Genomic DNA, 19,003 nt, shown 5'->3' on the forward strand with positions numbered 1-19,003 from the left:
TATATTTTTTGGTTTCTTTCTCGCATTTAGGGTGATCGAGTTCATGTAATAACTCGATATAGAGAATTGGAGCATTGGAAGGCTTTGATTGAGGAAAACAAGACTTATACTTTGTATAATTGTCATGTGTTTGATAATGACATTGCGTTTAATTCCTTTAAGGTTGTTTTTAGTTTTGGTACAAAGATGCAGAAGTATGACAAGTTAACAAACGTTCTTACTCATGAATTTCACTTTAAGTCATTTAAGAAAATTCAAGATGGAAAATTTAAAACTGACGTTTTATATGGTATAGTTATGTGCTTTAATTTATTTCTGTGTTTTCTCCGATTATATTGTTCTTATAGATGTAATTTTTTTTTTAAGAAATCATCGGGCTTCTTCATGAGATTGTCATGACACTGCCAATTGGGACTAGAAAGAAACCGTGTACGAACATTGTTTTGAAAGATAAAAGGTATTATTTTCTAATTTTTCAGGATCAGATGATATAATTTTATATAAGTTTGATAATGACCTGAAAGATGTATTTACTTATGCAGTGGGAATATAGTTGATGTAACATTATGGAAAAAATACTTCGTGGCTTTATCATTTACCATCTATATACATTGAGTTCTTTGCTTCCATTTTGTAGTCAATGGCAACCCAAATATATGTAACAATTTGTCAGGTTCGAGGCTGGTCATCAACCTACATCATCCGGTTGTTGAGAAGTTTAAGACTTGGTAAGTTTGCATTATAATTTCAAAATACAGTGTTGGAGTAACTTATTATTTCACAATCTGATTTGATTGTTGTTTGACCATGTTTCTTGAATTGTTGTCGTGACCTTAACACTTCTCAAGCTCAGAGTCAAAGCTTTAGTCAGAACTTAAGTCAGAGTTCGGCCTCTTCTCAACGTACTTTGTACAACGATTTTTCCAATTTGTCTCAAGTTAGACCAATTATTGAATTTATAAACTTAGTCAAGGTTTGCTTCTTTTTTTTTATGCACAAACATGCTTTGAATTTTTTTACGCACAAAATAAAAATACATATTGCATTATTCTTTATTTCATGTGCATAATTTGTGTTAAGAAACATATTGCATCACTATTTGCAAAACAACTAAATTCAATCATAACCAGTTTTGATGGTATTATGAGAGTTGCATCAAATGTTCGAAGACATCAATGTCAACTGGTGCTAGCTATAGATGCACATGCGGGAGCGATGCTTAATTTTTGTTTGTTTCAACAATGTTAATTGGCCAACGGGGTACATATAATCCACATGCATGCATTTATCTAGACTTTATAGGAAGCTAATAGGAAGATAAATTAGAAGTCATGGTACATTTTCTTTAGCTTAAAATCAGTTATGCTACCTTCATTTTATAAATTATATGTAACTATATTCACATACATCTTATCCATGTTAATATGCATTAGACTAATATTGCAGTTATTTCCCATGAATTTAAGTGTCGCCTCATTACCGCCGAAAGAGCAAGCTATGAAAAATATTTGGGTGGGTAGTGGTTCAATTTCAGCAGAGAACGTGTGATGGAAGAAGGTGGTAAGCTCATCTTTGTTGCTGAACTATTTGAACTTCTACAATTTTGGCGTATCGCTTTGGACTGTAATCGTAAACTATCCTGACTTTGGGATGTCATTTGTTCTTTTCATTTTGCCTGATGTAAATATTGGGAAAAATTCCTTTTTGGTTAGTCTATGACACTTGCAGTCTCTTTTATAAATCTACTATTATGTAATGTTAATATGCACATTTGTTGGTTCCTTCATTGGTTCTAATTAGTATCGTGTTAATTATAATGTTGTTTTCCTAATCTCTTGAACAAAATGAGATTTGTGCAATATGCTTGCTTGATTTTCACATTTATGAACGACAACAATTTCTTAGAAAGATGCAGCTATTTCCCTTAATTTGCTCATTTTTCCTTTATAACAAAGTTTTTTAAAAATATAGTAAAAATGATTTATTTAGAATATCCGAGTTTGTGCAATATTCATTAATTTGCTCATTTTTTCTTTGGAACAAATTTTTTACAATATACGTTATTCAACTTTCGCACAGGTTTGTAACTAGTACTATAGTAAAAAAATTTATAGAATGCTCTTTAATCATGCCAAACGGCAGCTTGCAAAACAAGCCCAAATTCAGTTATCCTTGGCTTTCATTGATAATTTAACTGTCCTATGTGAACCTTGTAAGACAACAACATTAATATATTGCATCTACCAAACAGAATAGGACAATAACATGAAAACAATATCTGCATTTCCAAACCATTTTTCAGTCATTATAACCAACCAAGCAATACCATCTGTTGTACAATAAATTAATGACTCAAATGTCTATGTATTAATAATATAAAACTATTTTTTTGGTAATATAAAAAATATGACTTTTTAAATAAAAAACCATCAACTCTTCAATACTAGTACTCTTGAATTGATGTTAGAAGCTGATGTTAACTAGAAACCATATATTTTTCCATAAATAAATAAATAAATAATGAAGCATTCGATCGGTTAAAAGCTTAAGAAGCCAACAACCTTTTCCCCCAATGCAATAGCTGGAGCAACATTGTCACCCGAGAAGTTACCATAGAGACGGCATATATAGATATAGATAAAAAAAAGATAATAATAGTAGCTTAAATTTACATTGATAGGACCATCATTTTTTATTTTTAAGATAAACGCCAATTATTAGCCTAATTACCAAAACAAAACAAAAAATTCTTTCAAAAAAAATTAAAAAACAAAAAAAAAATTGCATTAAAAATTGAGACGGACGGCTCAACCATTACATCCACCATCAACAACAAATCAGAACATTTGTTAAAACATTGTTTCATAAGTTTTTGGTGAAGTTAAGGCTTTTTTTTGTTAAGATATTTATTTGATGTATTTCCATTTTCTATACTAGTCCTTGGTTCTTTTCATTTTATGGTATGAACATAAGTCATGATTTCCAATTAGACCGATATTTTGGTCTGGTTTTTAATATAACCTCACCATCCAAAATTCAGTGACCCTTGTATCATTTCATTGGTCATAAATTTGGAATTTCAGTTTAAGGCCAATTAATTTGTGCTGCTACATTCATCACATAGCACCAAAAGACAACTACCTCATTGAAATTGTCATCAACCATTGCTACTACATTAAAAAAAAGTATACACTAAATTAGTTATACTACTTTGTAGTACATGTTATTTTTCATATCCACCTTTATAGTATCTTTTTTCTTTAATCATTGAATATCTCCAACAAAAATTTGATTCATATCATTCCAAAATTTATCAATGTTAGCTCATATTGCAATGGCTGTGGCAATCACAGCCATAGCTATGTTATTCATATCAGGAATTTTTCTTTACTTCTACCACAAATTTATTCTTGCTAGATACAAAAGTAGAAACAAAGTTATTACTAAAGGTACCTTTTTTCATGAGCCAGTACTGAACCATCATGAAGATATCAATAGATTTTGTGGTAATGTGAAAGGAAAAATTGTTGAAAAAAATGGTGTTGATGTTATTTATATGATGGACAAAGAAAGTAGACAAATGATAACTAGATTTCCAAATTGTATGTACAATCCTAGTTATGAAGATCATGAAGAAGAAAAGATAATAGATGTATTGGTTCATAAGTCCAAAACATCCAATGAGATTCCATTTGCATGTGAATCTCCACTTCCACCACTACAAAAATCTTCACAAATGAATCTTGAGAAGAACAAGATTCACATGAGTTATTACCATCAACCACTACCATCTCCACCTCCTTCTCCTCCTCCTCCTCCTCCTCCTCCACCACCACCAGCTCCTCCACGAAAAGAAATTCCGAAGGCACCACCTCTTCCTCCAACCATGTACAGAGAAGGAGCAGCTGCAGCACCACCACCACCTGGTCCACCTCCACTTCCAAAGTCTAGGGGATTCATTTCATCCATGAAACCGCCACCAGCACCGAAAGGAAAAGCAAATGTCAAAGAGGGTGTAATAGGAGAGAGTTCAAGAGAGAAGGCTGGTGGCCAAACAAGGCTAAAGCCTCTACATTGGGATAAGGTTGCAGCTGATGTTGATCATTCAACTGTGTGGGATCAGATTAATGATGGATCTTTTCGGTAATGTTATCTTCCTTAATCCTTATTGTTAATTCTGACCAGTATCTGTTTTTCATCACTATATACATATTATCAACTTTATTGATATTTGCATTTGAGTCTCAAGTTGCCAATGTTCCTAAGTTGTGAAATGATTATATGTGATTGAACATTTTCATTGAGTGCCGACTTCAAACACATTTAAATCGGTATCAATAGGTCTGTCGTAAAAAAATCCAACTGAAGTGTTAAGCCGAACCAAACTATGACAGAGTTCACGAGCCGAACTGAACCAGTTTAATTCAATTCAGTTGGTGAACTTTCTGTTACAGTTTGGTTCTTTTTGGAGTGGTTCAGTTTTTGTCTCTTTTGACAGTGCTAATATCAATGTATAATAGCATTTTGGTGTTGAATTCTAAAAGGTTCAATTCAGTTTTCTGTAACTAGTTTGGTTTGAAAACACAGAATCGGTGCACTAATTAAATCTTTGCACATGTTCAGTTCGATTTTCCTTCTTGAATTGAACTATGAACAATCCTAGATATCAGACCTAGATTTGCAAGCAATGTGAAAACCTAGGTCCACAGTATTGAAGTTACATTTGAGTCTTACATCGCCAATGTTCTTAAGCTGTTCCATGATTATAAGTTTGCTTAGATACTCTCATATGAGTGAGATCTAAGGAAGAACATTTAACAAACTTCACAATTTCCAATTTCTGCTTTTATCTTTTACAGGTTTGACGATGAACTCATGGAATCACTCTTTGGATATTCAACAGGCTACAAGACCCAAGAAAGAAACAGGTCTCTTTCCACTATGAACAAGTCCAATTTCAGCACACCAACTCAAATATTCATCCTTGAGCCAAGAAAATCTCAAAACACTGCAATTGTGCTGAGATCACTAGCAATTTCTAGGCGCGAAATCTTGGAAGCAGTACTTGATGGTCAAGGACTCAATGTTGAGACCCTTGAAAAACTCACAAAAATAGCTCCATCTCAAGAAGAAGCATCCAAAATAGTCCAATTCAGCGGAAACCCGAATAACCTTGCTGAAGCTGAGTCTTTCCTATACTACATCCTTAAATCAGTTCCAACATCGTTCAACCGTTTGAAAGCAATGCTTTTCAGATCAAATTACGACAGTGAAATTCTTCGGCTTAAGGAACACTTACAAACACTTGACTTGGGTTGCAAGGAACTGAAAACTAGTGGTCTATTTTTGAAACTCCTTGAGGCAATTCTCAAAACTGGTAACAGAATGAATGCTGGAACTTCAAGAGGCAATGCGCAAGGTTTCAACCTGAGTGCTCTTACAAAACTTTCCGGTGTAAAAAGCACAAATGGTAAAACTAGTTTGCTTCATTTTGTAGTGGAACAAGTAGCTCATTCAGAAGGCAAAAGACAAGCTATCTATGAAAAACACAATGATGAAAGTGAAAAGGGTTATTTATTTCTTGGTTTATTAGTGTTAGGTGAACTAAGTGATGAGTTATCTGAAGCAAAAAAAGCAGCTAGCATCCACTATCATAGTTTCATCACTATGTGTTCCAATCTCATTTCTCATGTAACTGAAATTAGAGACATCATAACATGCTGTGGAAACACTGAGAAAGGTGGATTCTTCAATGAAATGAAAGAATTTCTAGAGTTATGTGAAGAGGAACTTAAGGTGGTGAAAGAGGAACAAACAAAGATAATGGAACTTGTGAAGAAAACAAATGAGTACTATCTAGCAGGAGCATCAAAAGACAATATGCCTAATCCTTTTCATTTGTTTGTGATTGTAAAAGATTTTGTTGAAATGGTGAGTCAAGCTTGCATTGAACTAAAAAAGAAGGCAGAAAAGAAGAATGTAGGAGTTGAGTCTGCATCAACAACACCACCTTTGTCTCCATCAAAGATAGTGCCACTGAGATTCCGTAACCTTGATTTAAATTTTCTATCCAATCAGTTAGACTCTACATGTTCCAGCCAGTCAGAAGATGACTTCTGAAGCTGGATTACTGCATTTGTATCCCTATGGTTTATGCATAAAATGGTCATTTTAGTTCCTTTTATAATTATAGATCTGTTATGTAAAATCTTTAACATCTACAAACTTCAAGATGTACATAAATTATTAGTGTATTCAAGTTGTCAAGTTGTGTATTAAAATTCAGACACCCTGCACGTGCGGCCACACACACATACTGTGTGTATGTGTGTGAGAGAGAGAGCATTATTAAAATTTAGAAGTCCAAGAATTCTTTTCTTAAAAATATTTGAAATTAAACCGTGTTTATTTTATATTCCAGGAAAAACCTTCCAATGGTTGCTCTTTTCGCCCTCCACCAATGTGCAAACCATTCCAGATGACATTTTTTGTTTTAGGTTTCGGTAAGATAAATAACATCCATCAAATCTTCAACGGAACCAGGCCCAATCAGAAAGTGTCCAAATATGGGTTTCAGGTGGCATTTAGGGTGCATAAATGATAAATTTGTGCACCATGCACAAGTTGGAAAAAGCTAACTTTCCACCATTGGATCAAAAAAGAACACATATTTTATTATAGTCTATCAACACCATATCTTTTTTCTCAGTGTCTTCAACCTTGCAATCTTTCACCTCACTATTTCAGCCCACTATACAGTAGACTCGCCATCACTAAACCACAATCAACAAGCACCAGAAAAATAAAAATAAAAATCTTCATCTTCATGTCCATGTTTGTTTAACCCAGAAAAGGAAAAACTCTTTATCTCCATTATTGAACCAAAAATAAAATATAATAAATCATAAGGGAAAAAGGACTCAATTCATCTTCTTTCTCATGCTTAACTCTAATTCTGCTTTCAATTTTGTCAAGAATGGTAGAGACATATTTTCCATCTTTTGCCTGTGTTTATTATATCTTCTGTTGTGAATTGGGTTTCATATTAGATCTAAAATCTAAAAATTGTTTGCCTAAATTTCCATTCCTATGAGCTTCTCTCTCACAATGTAAAATCTTCTATTTCTCTCAATTTTTCCAGAATAATCTATTTGTGCTTTCACTTCGGGTTCAATGGATTTTAAGAGGATTAGATTGGGTTAGAAGACAACTTTATAACAAAATAAATACCAATCTGTGCTTTCACAGTTCTCTTCTCTAGCGCTCTCTTTCACGAAGATTGAAGACAACTTTGTAAAAAATAAATCCAGTGTGGACAGACCATGTTAAAATTTGTGCTCTTCTTTAATCTTGTGGTTAAAAAACAATTTGTGTATGGTGCACAAATTTATTATTTGTGCATCCTAAATGCCACCTGGGTTTCAACCTCACAGCCCACAAACCCAAATGCATGTCATGAAGAATGTTGTTCACACTTCACTCAATGCTAGAAAACACTGATAATTTACCAATGTAACCTCATCGATATTAACTGCCGATGAATTTTAACGTCTTTTTTTTGGTGTATTTCAACCTTGTTTAAAGTGTGAACATCAATTTTCACATGTCAGTGTCGACACTTGCATCATTTTATTATTCAATATTTTTACTATTATTGTTAGGTCTTTATTTATTAGGCCAACTGGCCAACCAGGTTCAAGTTTAAAGTCAAGCAGATCAAAGTCTTCCTAAACAATACGATAAAAAGAAGCATATGTCTTCAACTTGGTGAGCACATAAACATTGACCATACTTTCGAAAGACCAAAGAAAAACAAGGAGTTGAGAAGCAAGCAAAGAAGAAGAACCGACACACACGGCTTCATCAAGAGTTGAAACAAAGCTAAAAACACATCAGGAAAAGACATTTATGCCCCTCAACAATTAAGTGCTGCCAAATTAGAATTCCTTGATAGTTAACTGTCGCCGGATGCATCGGTAGTTAACTGTCGAGACATTGCATTATGCAGACAATAGGTTTTGCTATGTGTTCACAAGCCAATATTCGACCTATTTATTACCTATAATTCAACAACATCAATTCAGTCAATACAACTCATACACCAATTATATCAATTCATAAACAAGAACAATGCATAATTTTTCACAATTGACCAAAATTAAATTAATTTGACATTTCGTTAAAATACACGAATGTTTGAAATTCAACAAAATATAAAGAGTGTTTGAAATTAAACAACTCATAACTTAATATTATATGAAATCTTTACTGACATTCTTCGCACGTGCAGTTGAAATGAACACAAAGATATAATATATTATTTTCAACCATATGCCTAAACATAAATCCTACGTTGTTATCGTCACGAACAACCCGAGGAAAATAGACCGTTTTCCACATCTCTTCATCTTTATCTGCTCCAGGTCTACGCAAGGCATCTAGACAAATACATGACATGTATAATAATTTTCACCAAGATACTCAAAATATTTGTTAAGTTGTGTCTTCAACTCATCAATAGTGTCGGTCGGAGTTAGCATAACCTTAATTGTCTTTTTGAAAGTAAAGTATCAGACACGACCTTCAATTTGTGCAACCTTAGACATGTTTAACTTTACAAAAGTTTATGAAAAATCAAACACTAGGACAAAATTAAATGAAACATAATAACTAATAAATTGACGGAAACATAGACATATATATCAAATGCGTAAACATTAATAACGAATAAAAAAGTATTGCACTAGTTCAACCACATAAAAATCATATATTTATATATAATTTATATAATGTTAGTTATATATTGACCACAAAAATCTGGCGAAACAATATCAACACCAAAAAATATGTTATGTCTCAACTAGATCTTCATCCGTGTTTTCAACCATAACTATAAATAAACAACATATAACTATAAATAAACAACTAACTAATGCAAAAACATCAATTGCATAATGAATTAAAAAAAATAAAAAAAATAGGGAGTAGCTGGCCATTTTTGCACTACCGCATCAGTAGTTAACTACCAAAATCCCATAGACCGTTAACTAACGATGCTCGCTCATATCGGCAGCTTACTGTCGATACGTGTATGTTAGTGTTTTTGCGAAAACTGACAGCAAAATCAATAAAAATAAACGAATTAAAATAGACAATACCTGTTTTTTGATGTCAAAAGTGTGTTGAAACCTCCTAGGATTGATCTTCAATGATTTTGGACAAAGATCGTGGAAAAAAGAAAATTGATTTGAGGGTATAGATTGAAGAGGGAAGAAAAGTTGATGATGAAATAGTGAGTAGGAGTAGGTTGCTGAAATCAGCAATATTAGAGTGTATCGGAAGTTAACTGTCGATGAACTCAAAATCGACAATAGTTAAATGCAGAGGAATATGAAACCGGCAGCAGTTAACTATCGAGGGGTATCTGTGTCTTTTTCCGGTATGTTTTTAGCTTTGTTTCAGGTGTGAACATCAATTTAGCATGTCACCGTAGACACTTGCATCATTTTCTTATTCATTATTATTACAATTATTGTACGGTCTCCATTTAATAGGCCAACTGGCCAACCAGGTTCAAGTTTTTAAGTCAAGCTGATCAAAGTCTTTCTAAACTATATGATAAAAAAAGCATATATCTTCAACTTGGTGAGCACATAAACATTGACCATACTTTCCACAGACCAAAGAAAAACAAGGAGTTGAGAAGCAAGCAAAGAAGAAGAACTGAGACACACACACAGACATGGCTTCATCAAGAGGTGGTAGTAAGATCAAAGAATTGAGTGCAGAGAGAATTGATAAGTCATTTGCTGCGTCCTTGAAGGCTCACAAGACACCAGAGAAACTCTACCTTATAGAAAAGAACAACAAAAGCAATCCTCCAGAAGTTATCATCAGCTTTCCAGCATCAGGTGTTTTCAATGATTGGTATTCCAAAACAACTTTTGGTGAAACTGAAATAGATCTTAAACTATTTCGTTCACTTAAAAGCATTGGTAACAATGAAGCTGCTAAGGTTAATCAATTTTTTCTCCAAAGATTCAAAGATATTTTGGCAAAGTCAACACTTGAAGAAGAGGTATTATATATGTGAAAATACACACATCTCTCTATCTTACCATGTATGATATATTACGCAAACTTCATTTTTCAGTTTTCTTTCCTTTTATAGCATCTATACACAACTGCCCTATCCATTAATGCTAAAAATGAACAAAACACAACTCAAAATTAGTTTGAGCATTAGAGACTCAATTAGGCAATTTATTTGTCCAGCTTGGTTCATGAATCAAATGAGCAAAACTTAAGTTGAAAATTAATTTTGTTAATTATATGTTTAAATATCGTTTTAGTTCATATAAAATTTACATATTTTGTTTTTATTCTCTATACCTACTTTTTAGTTTCTACAAGTTACAATGTTGCATGTTTTTAGTCCCTCTTTATGGACCAAAAGTATGTCAATGTCATGTATAATTTGTTGGGACTGAAAAGTGAGTATAGGGAGGGACTGATAGTAAAATTATAGATAACTATAGAGATTAAAAACATATTTAATAACTCGGGTTATGTATAAGTAGATTCGTTTGATTCATGAATATGTTAGAATTATTTCAGTGACACTATCAAATATCACATGGATTTGTTAAAAAGGTTATAAATGCTACTTTCTTTATCTAAAGAAAACATATATTTCAATGAATATGTAGGTGGAGAGGGCAATGAAGAAGAAGAAGCAGATAGTGTTTGCAGGACACTCGTCTGGTGGTCCAGTGGCTATTCTGGCAGCACTTTGGGCCTTAGTAAACTTCCCAACTACAAAATTCCCCGATCGTATCCCTCCCATCTGTATTACTTTTGGTTCTCCTTTAGTTGGAAATCACATATTTTCTCATGCTACAAGGAGAGAAAATTGGACTGACCACTTCTTCCATTTTGTGATGAGATATGACATAGTGCCAAGAATCCTCCTTGCCCCTCTATCTTCTTTCGACCAAAAATTTGAAACAGTTGCACAGCTCTTAGATCCCAAAAGCAAATCATTCATGAATGAATCGAGTCTTGGAAGAATCGCTTCAACTTCGGATTTCTACTTTGAAGTAATGTCAAATGCTACAACTGTCACACGACATGCTGCTTGTAGGCTAATGGGAACAACAGAAGCAACACTTGAAACTATTGCAAATTTTGTTCCTTTGAGTCCTTATAGACCCTTTGGAACTTACATTTTCTGCACTACAAGTGGAAATGAAGGAAAGCAAATTGTCATGAAAAACCCTGATGCTATTCTGCAGGTCATGTATTTCTGTGCTCAGATAAGCTCTGAAGAAGAAACCGAGGAAGTACCCTTTAAAAGCCTGCGACAACATTTAACTTATTTGGCTGAACTGGTAAAAAACTTTGGAAAGCAAAATGTTGTGTACTTAGACCAACTGGAAAATCTTCCTTTGTCTGAGCATACTACTTCCGGTGGCGACATTGCAACCATTAACATAGCCTTAAATGACCTTGGCCTGGTATGCAACATTTTTATCCTTCCCTATTTTGTTCAATTTTAAAGTTAAAACATGCATTCAATCTTATATATTTGTGATGTCCTTTTACTTTATTTACTCATATATGTTTAAATAGACCCTGATACCCCATATTAGTCACATATCTCATTTATTGATAACTTGATCAATGAAGAAAACAATAGACTCTATATATACATATGAGCCCATATGAGAATAATGAATATGATAAAGATAACTAACCTTATGTCTAATAAATTACTACATAATCGGATATAATTGAATGGATGCATAAAACTATTGTACACTATCTCTATATGTCTATTAAACTCATTTTTCTCCTATCATACATAATACATGAGAAAATAAACATTGAAAAATATGTTATTGTACCATGCTGTTATATGCATAACATTTTTATGCATTGGTTGGACACCTTGGAGAAAATGAAATTAATCTACTATATATACTAATAGGGCAAAATGGTAAAACCTCTAGCTAATTATGTATTTATATCTTAACCATTGAACATGACAAAAATAATGAAGAGTCTGTGATATTTATGAGTTAATGAATTGATTGTAAATAATTTTAGAGTACAAGAGCAAGACTATGCATTCAAGCAGCTGCAGCATTAGAGGAACGGAAAACGAACAACGAGAAAAGTATGCTACAAAAGATAGCCGCTGTGGAGGATAGGATGAAAGCACTGGACAGTTACAGAGAAACGCGGGGACATCAGAAAAAAGGTTATTACGATGCATTCAAGGATCAACTTGACCCGGAAGATTTCCAAGCAAATGTGCAGAGGCTAGAACTTGCAGGAGTATGGGATGAGATAATCGAAAAGCTGTTAAACTATGAACTTCCAGAAGAATTAGAAGGGAACGAAGATTGGAAGAATATAGGAACGAAGTTTAGAAGACTAGTTGAGCCTTTGGATATTGCTAATTACTATAGACATTCAAGGAACCGTGATGGACGTGTTTATATGGCTAAAGGTGGAAGGCCAAAAAGGTATAGGTATACACAAAGATGGTTGGAACATTTTGAGAAGAGGGATGAAGGCGGTTACTCAGAATCATGTTTTTGGGCTGAGGTGGAGGATCTTTGTCATGATCCTGACAAGCCTTTTGATGATGTTAAGGAAAAGGTTGAGGCCTTGGAGGGGTTTATAAGCAAGTGGCATGAGAAAGGTGAAGTTGGTAAGGATGTGTTTTTGGGGGATTCTACGTTTGTTAAGTGGTGGAAAACATTACCAACCCACCATAAGGAACAATCATGCATTAGAAGTCTTGTTGAAGTGTGACACAGATGCTGCTTATCCTCTGGATTATTAGTGCAGTTATAAATTATACTAATATAGTACTTTGGATTTTTAAGTGTGAGCTATAGTGCAGTTGGATCATGCACTCTGTTTGGTTATGTAATAAGGATGATTTTCTTTCCTATATTCTGTAATAAATGTGAGCTATATATAATATATTGTTTGTGAGACAAAAACAAAGTAAATTTGATCTCTATGCTATCTAATTTTTTTTATAGACAAATGTTAGTATATTATTTGAGAGGAAAATAAAATGTTAAAAATAAAACCATGGATAATCTCTTTTTTAAACTCTTTCAATGTCCTAACTCTTTAACTACTAAACCACATCTTGAAGGACTATATCATCTCAATTTCTATTAAGTAATGAATATGATAGTTTTTTTTATAAAAAAATTAAGAAAAAGAATAAATTAATTTAACAAATTAATTGCATTATTATCTTCATTAACTTTAATTTTGGAATTCAAACATTGTCAAAAATATTGTAGGATAAAGTAGCTTTGCTTGTTAGAGGTGGAAATATTACTTATGTTGAGATTGAGAATAAAATTAGAATGAAAAATTAATTCTTCATTGAAAACCTAAAATCACTTAATATTATATAAATAAATAGCCGCTCTCATCAACTTAGTCTCTAAACCATTAAAAACAGTTCAAACGTCTTTAAACTGTATTTTTATATACCAACAATTTGATTTTAAATCAACTAACTGAATGATAGATTAATATGACAATCTAATTTAAGAGAATTTTTAATTAATTTTATAATTTAAAGACTAAATTAATAAAAATAATTGATAATTTAAGGATTAAATTCACCGTTTAATCTACAACATATTATATAAATTATGGTTTCTCATCAAAAATATATTTTAACATCTAAACCTTCTTACATCTTAAAAATAAACATCTAAACATAAACATTCTTAGCATCCATTGATTTTTCTATTTTTACTATCATATTATACTAATTGAACCCCCTGGAATATATTAAAATCCTTTGGGTAAATGATTTTGCACCTTGCCTAGCTCCTGCCATACGCTGCTATAGTTACAGTGTGTAATATCCATTCATTCACTTTTGATTGGCATGGACATAAGCTTGTAGGTTGTGTATTCTTTAGAGCTATTGTGTTTTTCTGTTGAAATTTTGAGTTATTTTTCTTCCTCTTTTTTTTCTTTTCTTCTTAGCCTTTTTTTTTTAAAAAGGAAAATGATAACTAGTGTTAAGTACATTAGTTAAGGAAGTACATTAGTTAAGGAAGTACATATAGTAAAAATATTTTGGAATTTATGTATTTAAACTCATAAAAATATAAAAAGTATTATTTTCAATGCAATTTTTATTTAACTCGTATCTCAGAAGCATTAGTTAGCATGACCTTTAAAAAAATATTATATTAAAAGAAAAAGAAAAGGTGGAAAAGAAGTTTATAATTACAACCTTAAGAGTGTTTTAAGTCATGTATTAGCTTACTTTATTTTTTTCTTCTAAGTAATTTAAGGTATAGAAACCTATTTTTTTAAGGTGAATAAATAAGATGTCGAACTCCAACCATACGAAAAAAAATTTAGCTTGCACTCCCTGGCTTCGGGTCCTGCTACGCCACTTACTATAAGGAGACACAGTAGCATTTTCTTCATTAAAAAAACGAAAACATTAAAGAGCTGGGTAATGGCTAACATTAACAAGAAGTAGATGAGTGGATTTCTCACATAACTTTCATCAAACACCTAGCGCTCGCTAACCCAACGTGTCAATCCACCAACTAACCACGTGTTCTTCAACTCTTTCGTAAACCCAAAACAGAAAACACCATCACTATATTCTACATCTTCTTCTTCAACGCAACATTACGGAGTATTACTTTTCTCAAAATCCCAAAAACGCGAAAACCTTACAGCCATGAATCGTGCATTATCATCATTCTCCAAACACTTTACCAGAACAATTCACCAAACCAAACTCCAAACCTCCGGTCCAGTCGCTTCCCTCATAAAATCCCGCTCCGTCATTCGATTCCGAGGACCCGACACCGTTAAATTCCTTCAAGGCCTCTTAACCAATGATATACGCAAATTCAGTGATTCTCTCGGCGATAAAACCGCCAATTTTCCTACACCTAATGTTCCCGCCACTTCGGTTCCACCTATTTATGCGGCGTTGTTGACACCTCAAGGTAGATTTCTCTATGACCTCTTTCTCTATAAACCGCCGAGTAAAGATACTAAGCTTGATAGCACTGGAACTGGACCTGCTTCGGAACCGAATGAGCCGTTTGAATTGTTTGCTGATGTTGATGCTTCTGTTTTGGATGAGTTGTTGGCAACTTTCACCAAGTGAGTTTCACTGGTTTTTTGTTTCTTTTTTTTTAGCTTAATTTATTTGTTATTGCATTTGAATTTTTATTCGGGAAATTACCAATTAGGTAGTGGATAGATAGAGATCATTTCAATAATATACCTGAACTTAGAATAGTTCCGTTAATTTCATTTAGTTATTTCTACGGAAAAAGAAAAATAAAGTAAAATTGTTTTCTTATAAGCTATAAGTTGTTTTCATGAGGGGTCTTGGATAAGCTATAAGTTGTTTTCTTATAAGCTATATGAACAACGTCGAGTGTTAATTAAATTAAGGACGTGATAAGTGATAACAAGATGTAGAACAAAACCAAAATTTTCCTATCGGGAATTGGTGTTAGTAATAGAAGGTAGATTGATAAATAGAGTTATTAGTAAGATAGCTTAATAAATAGATTGGAGGGACGGGGGACGAAGAAAATACATTGGGTGAATTTGAGGAGAGTGTGTTACCCAAAAAAGGATGGAGGATTAGGTGTCCGAGATTTACAGTTGATAAATCTTAGTCTCTCCACCAAATGGAGGTTGAGGTTGCTAGTGAGGGAGCAGATGCAATGGAAGGAGGTATTGGGGGCAAAATATGGTTCCATTGTGTTGGGAAATCCAAACTTAGAAGGGATAACTCCTTCTAACCATGCCTCTTTGTGTTGGAGAGATATTGCGTCATTGGGCGGTGGAGGGAGTTTGCAAAATCTGAACTGGTTTCAAAGTGGGGAACGGTGTGGTGACGTCTTTCGGGTTGGATAAGTGGATTGGGGAGACTCCTCACTGTCAGAGTTTTCTGCGTCTGTTTTCAATGTCTACTCAGGGTAATCATAGCATCACAGATATGGGAGTTTCGGAAGAGGGAGGATGGCGATGGGTGTTTCTTTGGCTCAGGCGGCTGTTTGTTTGGGAGGAAGAGATGCTCAATAACCACATGGTGCAGTTAGGCACAATGTCACTGATGGATTAGGAAGATATGTGGAGATGGGTTCTTGAGTCTGAAGAAAAGTTCACGGCTAAGTCTACTTATGAATTTGTCTCTGCTCTCAACGGTCCTAGAACAATCTTGCATCAGGTTGAATAGCTGGCTTTTAAAAGTGTTTGGGGGAGCCCCACCCGGCACCTTCTTGTGAATCTCAGAAGAAGGGAAATCAGTTTAGAAGGGGATAAAGACCGGTGTTCTTTGTGTGATGGGTCAGTAGAGTCGGTGTTACATTGTGATGTGGAGAGGGGAATTTGGCAGCATGTGTTTAGATGGCTGGGGTTGGTGATTGTTTTTCCTCTCAATTTATTTACTCTCTGTGCCTTAATGGTTGAATCATACTACGGTGTGAATGGTGGGGAGTATTGGGAATGGTAAAAAAAATTATAATCGGCGTGCTTGCTGGAAGAAGTGGTCGATAGGATTAAAGAGGTATCTTGGAGGTGGTTCCTTAGTAGGATGGCTAAGAATGGTGTTGGAATCATGTGTTTTGCTAGTTTTCTTCTACCACAGTGTCATAAGCAGAGTAGAGGGGGTGCTGCAATAGAGAAGTAGGGAAGGTTTTGCTTTTTTCTATCCTGGGATAGAGAGGTGGACTGCAGTGTTGAATCTTCTTCACAGGGGTTCGGCGTGATCTGTGTTGAGGTGCACTGCGTGTGTGGCAGTGCAGTGGTTTGTGTTTGTTACTGTTGTGTGCACTGGTGTTTATTCGGTTGGTTAGGCAAGTAATGTTGTCCTGCTTTTTGGTCTCGGTTTCTGGTGTTTATGTGTTTCTGTTAGTTGGTGTCCCCTTTAGTTTTTCCCATTGCCCTTTGTGCCCTTCTTGTCTATATATGAAATTAGCAGTTCAAATTTAAAAAATAAAATAAAATAAATTGATTGATATATTATGATTATTTCCTTAGCATTGTAGGCAGCACCTTACGTTACTTTTAATGCTTTTTGTTTCTTATTTCTGAGATTTAGTCGTGGAGACCCTGAAGTTATTAGTGCTGCAGATACCGGCTGAGGTCGAAGGTTGAGATTGATAATGTTGCTAGTGAATTCTCGTGTTGGCAGCGTTATGGTTCTGGGCTTTCTGAGAATTCCTCAGATGTAGAAGAACCGGAAGCAGCCTCAGTTGGGTGGGGAGCTGGTGAGGATGGTGCTGCAATGTCATCTTCTCATGGTGGTAATCTTGGCTGGCAATGGTTTAAGGATCCCAGATTGGCCTGTCTTGGCTTCAGAGGGATCTTCCCATCAAATATCATTCGTTAGTATCAACCCCTTTGCTCATTTTAGGTTTTTTTTTGTATGCAATCTTTATAGATATATGGTCTTAATTTGGTCTTAATGATTCCTTTGTGTTTCAGCACCTCTAATTGAGGCTGACAAAGAGACTGATGAACAGAATTACCTCATGTGGAGAATAGAGAATGGAGTAGCAGAAGGATCAACCGAGATTCCAAAAGGTTCATAATCCTTCCTTCTAACAACTCCTTAGAAGAAGAGTGAATACTTCTGAGTCTGACAATCTTGATTAATTGACCGTGTTCAGGTGAAGCAATGCCACTTGAGTATAATTTTGTAGGCCTTAATGCAATCAGCTTTGACAAAGGTTGCTATGTGGGACAAGAACTCATAGCTCGTACACACCACCGAGGGGTGATTCGAAAGCGTATAGTTCCTCTAAGGTTTCAAGATAATGAGGGGAAAGGTAATTAGTAGTTTGTCTTCTTTAGTATTAACTATTATGATATGCATTGCTTGACTTAATACAATGGTAAATGAACTCTGAGCCTCTGTCTTCCTGTTAATCCAGAAATCATAAGCAAGGTCAGTCCTGGCTCAGAAGTAATAAACACATCATCTGGGAAAAAAGTTGGTTTAGTGACTACTGCCCTAGGATGTCGTGGGATGGGACTATTGCGGCTGGAGGAAGCTCTAAAGGGATCCACTTCCTTGTCTATTCAAGGACAAGAGGATGTTAAGGTTGTCGCTAGTAAACCAGATTGGTGGCCTTCTGATTGGCTTCAAGATCTTCAACAGCACACCGCGTTTGCATAGGATGCTCGATGTCATTCAAAAGACAAGTATCTTTGAACAATTTGGTAGATGAGGAAACTATGACAGCAACAGTTGTGGATTTTCTTGCTGAGTGAGCTATGGAAATGGCAGTTTACCGTATTCCCTCCTTAGAAACCTTAATGCAGAACAAATTTTATTTTGATTAGAAAGAGTCGTATAACTTTGTATAAAACCCTCGGAGTAGTATATGTATTATTTTACTTGATGAGTATTTATTTTATTTTTTGTGAAGGATACTTGATGAGTATTATAAGCAGGAAAAATAGTATTAGTGTAAACTTACTTAATGCCACGGAGAGACCATATGTATCAGGTCAGGTGATAACATTATGAATTATAGAAAGCTAGTGTAAGCAAGAATAACCTCTGCAGTCTTTGAAAAATTCTGCATTATTTCATAAGCATTTCTAGATATATTTTATATTCTCGAGCACAATGCTTTAGAAAGAAATACACTCAATCAAAATTTTAATCAATGTTATGCAGTTTAGCTGCAAATAAAATCACAATTTTATTTCTCGATAGAAGTTTTTTTGAGGGAAAAGTTTGCTCGGTAGAATTGTTTGGCGAAATTTACTATGCACATAACTTATGGAATTTCTATTATGTGAATGGCATATGGAATTTCTGTTATGTGATTGGGGTCAGGGTGATGTGGTTTGAAACTTTGAATAAGCATTAATCCTTCCTAATTGTAGAGTCTGGTTAGTGTTGGATAACCATTAATCCTTCAACAGTAAATGTAATATTAAACTGCACAATTTG

General features: G+C 34.2%; 3 protein-coding genes across 3 annotated transcripts; all 3 read left to right on the plus strand.

The window, feature by feature from the left end:
* The first annotated feature begins 2,715 nt into the window (after positions 1-2,715).
* LOC25489577 (formin-like protein 4) lies at positions 2,716-6,267 on the plus strand. Its single transcript, XM_013605606.3, has 2 exons — positions 2,716-4,143; positions 4,860-6,267. Exons 1-2 carry the CDS (start codon positions 3,317-3,319, stop codon positions 6,118-6,120), a joined length of 2,088 nt encoding a protein of 695 aa, XP_013461060.2. The 5' UTR covers positions 2,716-3,316; the 3' UTR covers positions 6,121-6,267.
* Positions 6,268-9,595: 3,328 nt separating this feature from the next.
* Positions 9,596-13,036, plus strand: LOC25489579 (protein EDS1). The gene is made up of 3 exons (XM_013605608.3): positions 9,596-10,078; positions 10,710-11,516; positions 12,109-13,036. The coding sequence occupies exons 1-3, from the start codon at positions 9,743-9,745 to the stop codon at positions 12,820-12,822; spliced, it is 1,857 nt and encodes a 618-aa protein (XP_013461062.1). The 5' UTR covers positions 9,596-9,742; the 3' UTR covers positions 12,823-13,036.
* A 1,478-nt stretch (positions 13,037-14,514) lies between these two features.
* On the plus strand, positions 14,515-18,525 carry LOC25489580 (putative transferase At4g12130, mitochondrial). Its single transcript, XM_013605610.3, has 5 exons — positions 14,515-15,183; positions 17,170-17,423; positions 17,524-17,622; positions 17,709-17,867; positions 17,973-18,525. The coding sequence occupies exons 1-5, from the start codon at positions 14,750-14,752 to the stop codon at positions 18,215-18,217; spliced, it is 1,191 nt and encodes a 396-aa protein (XP_013461064.1). The 5' UTR covers positions 14,515-14,749; the 3' UTR covers positions 18,218-18,525.
* Positions 18,526-19,003: the final 478 nt, after the last annotated feature.

Source organism: Medicago truncatula, chromosome 3 (assembly GCF_003473485.1).
Source record: "Medicago truncatula cultivar Jemalong A17 chromosome 3, MtrunA17r5.0-ANR, whole genome shotgun sequence".
In the NCBI taxonomy this organism is placed as follows: Eukaryota; Viridiplantae; Streptophyta; class Magnoliopsida; order Fabales; family Fabaceae; genus Medicago; species Medicago truncatula.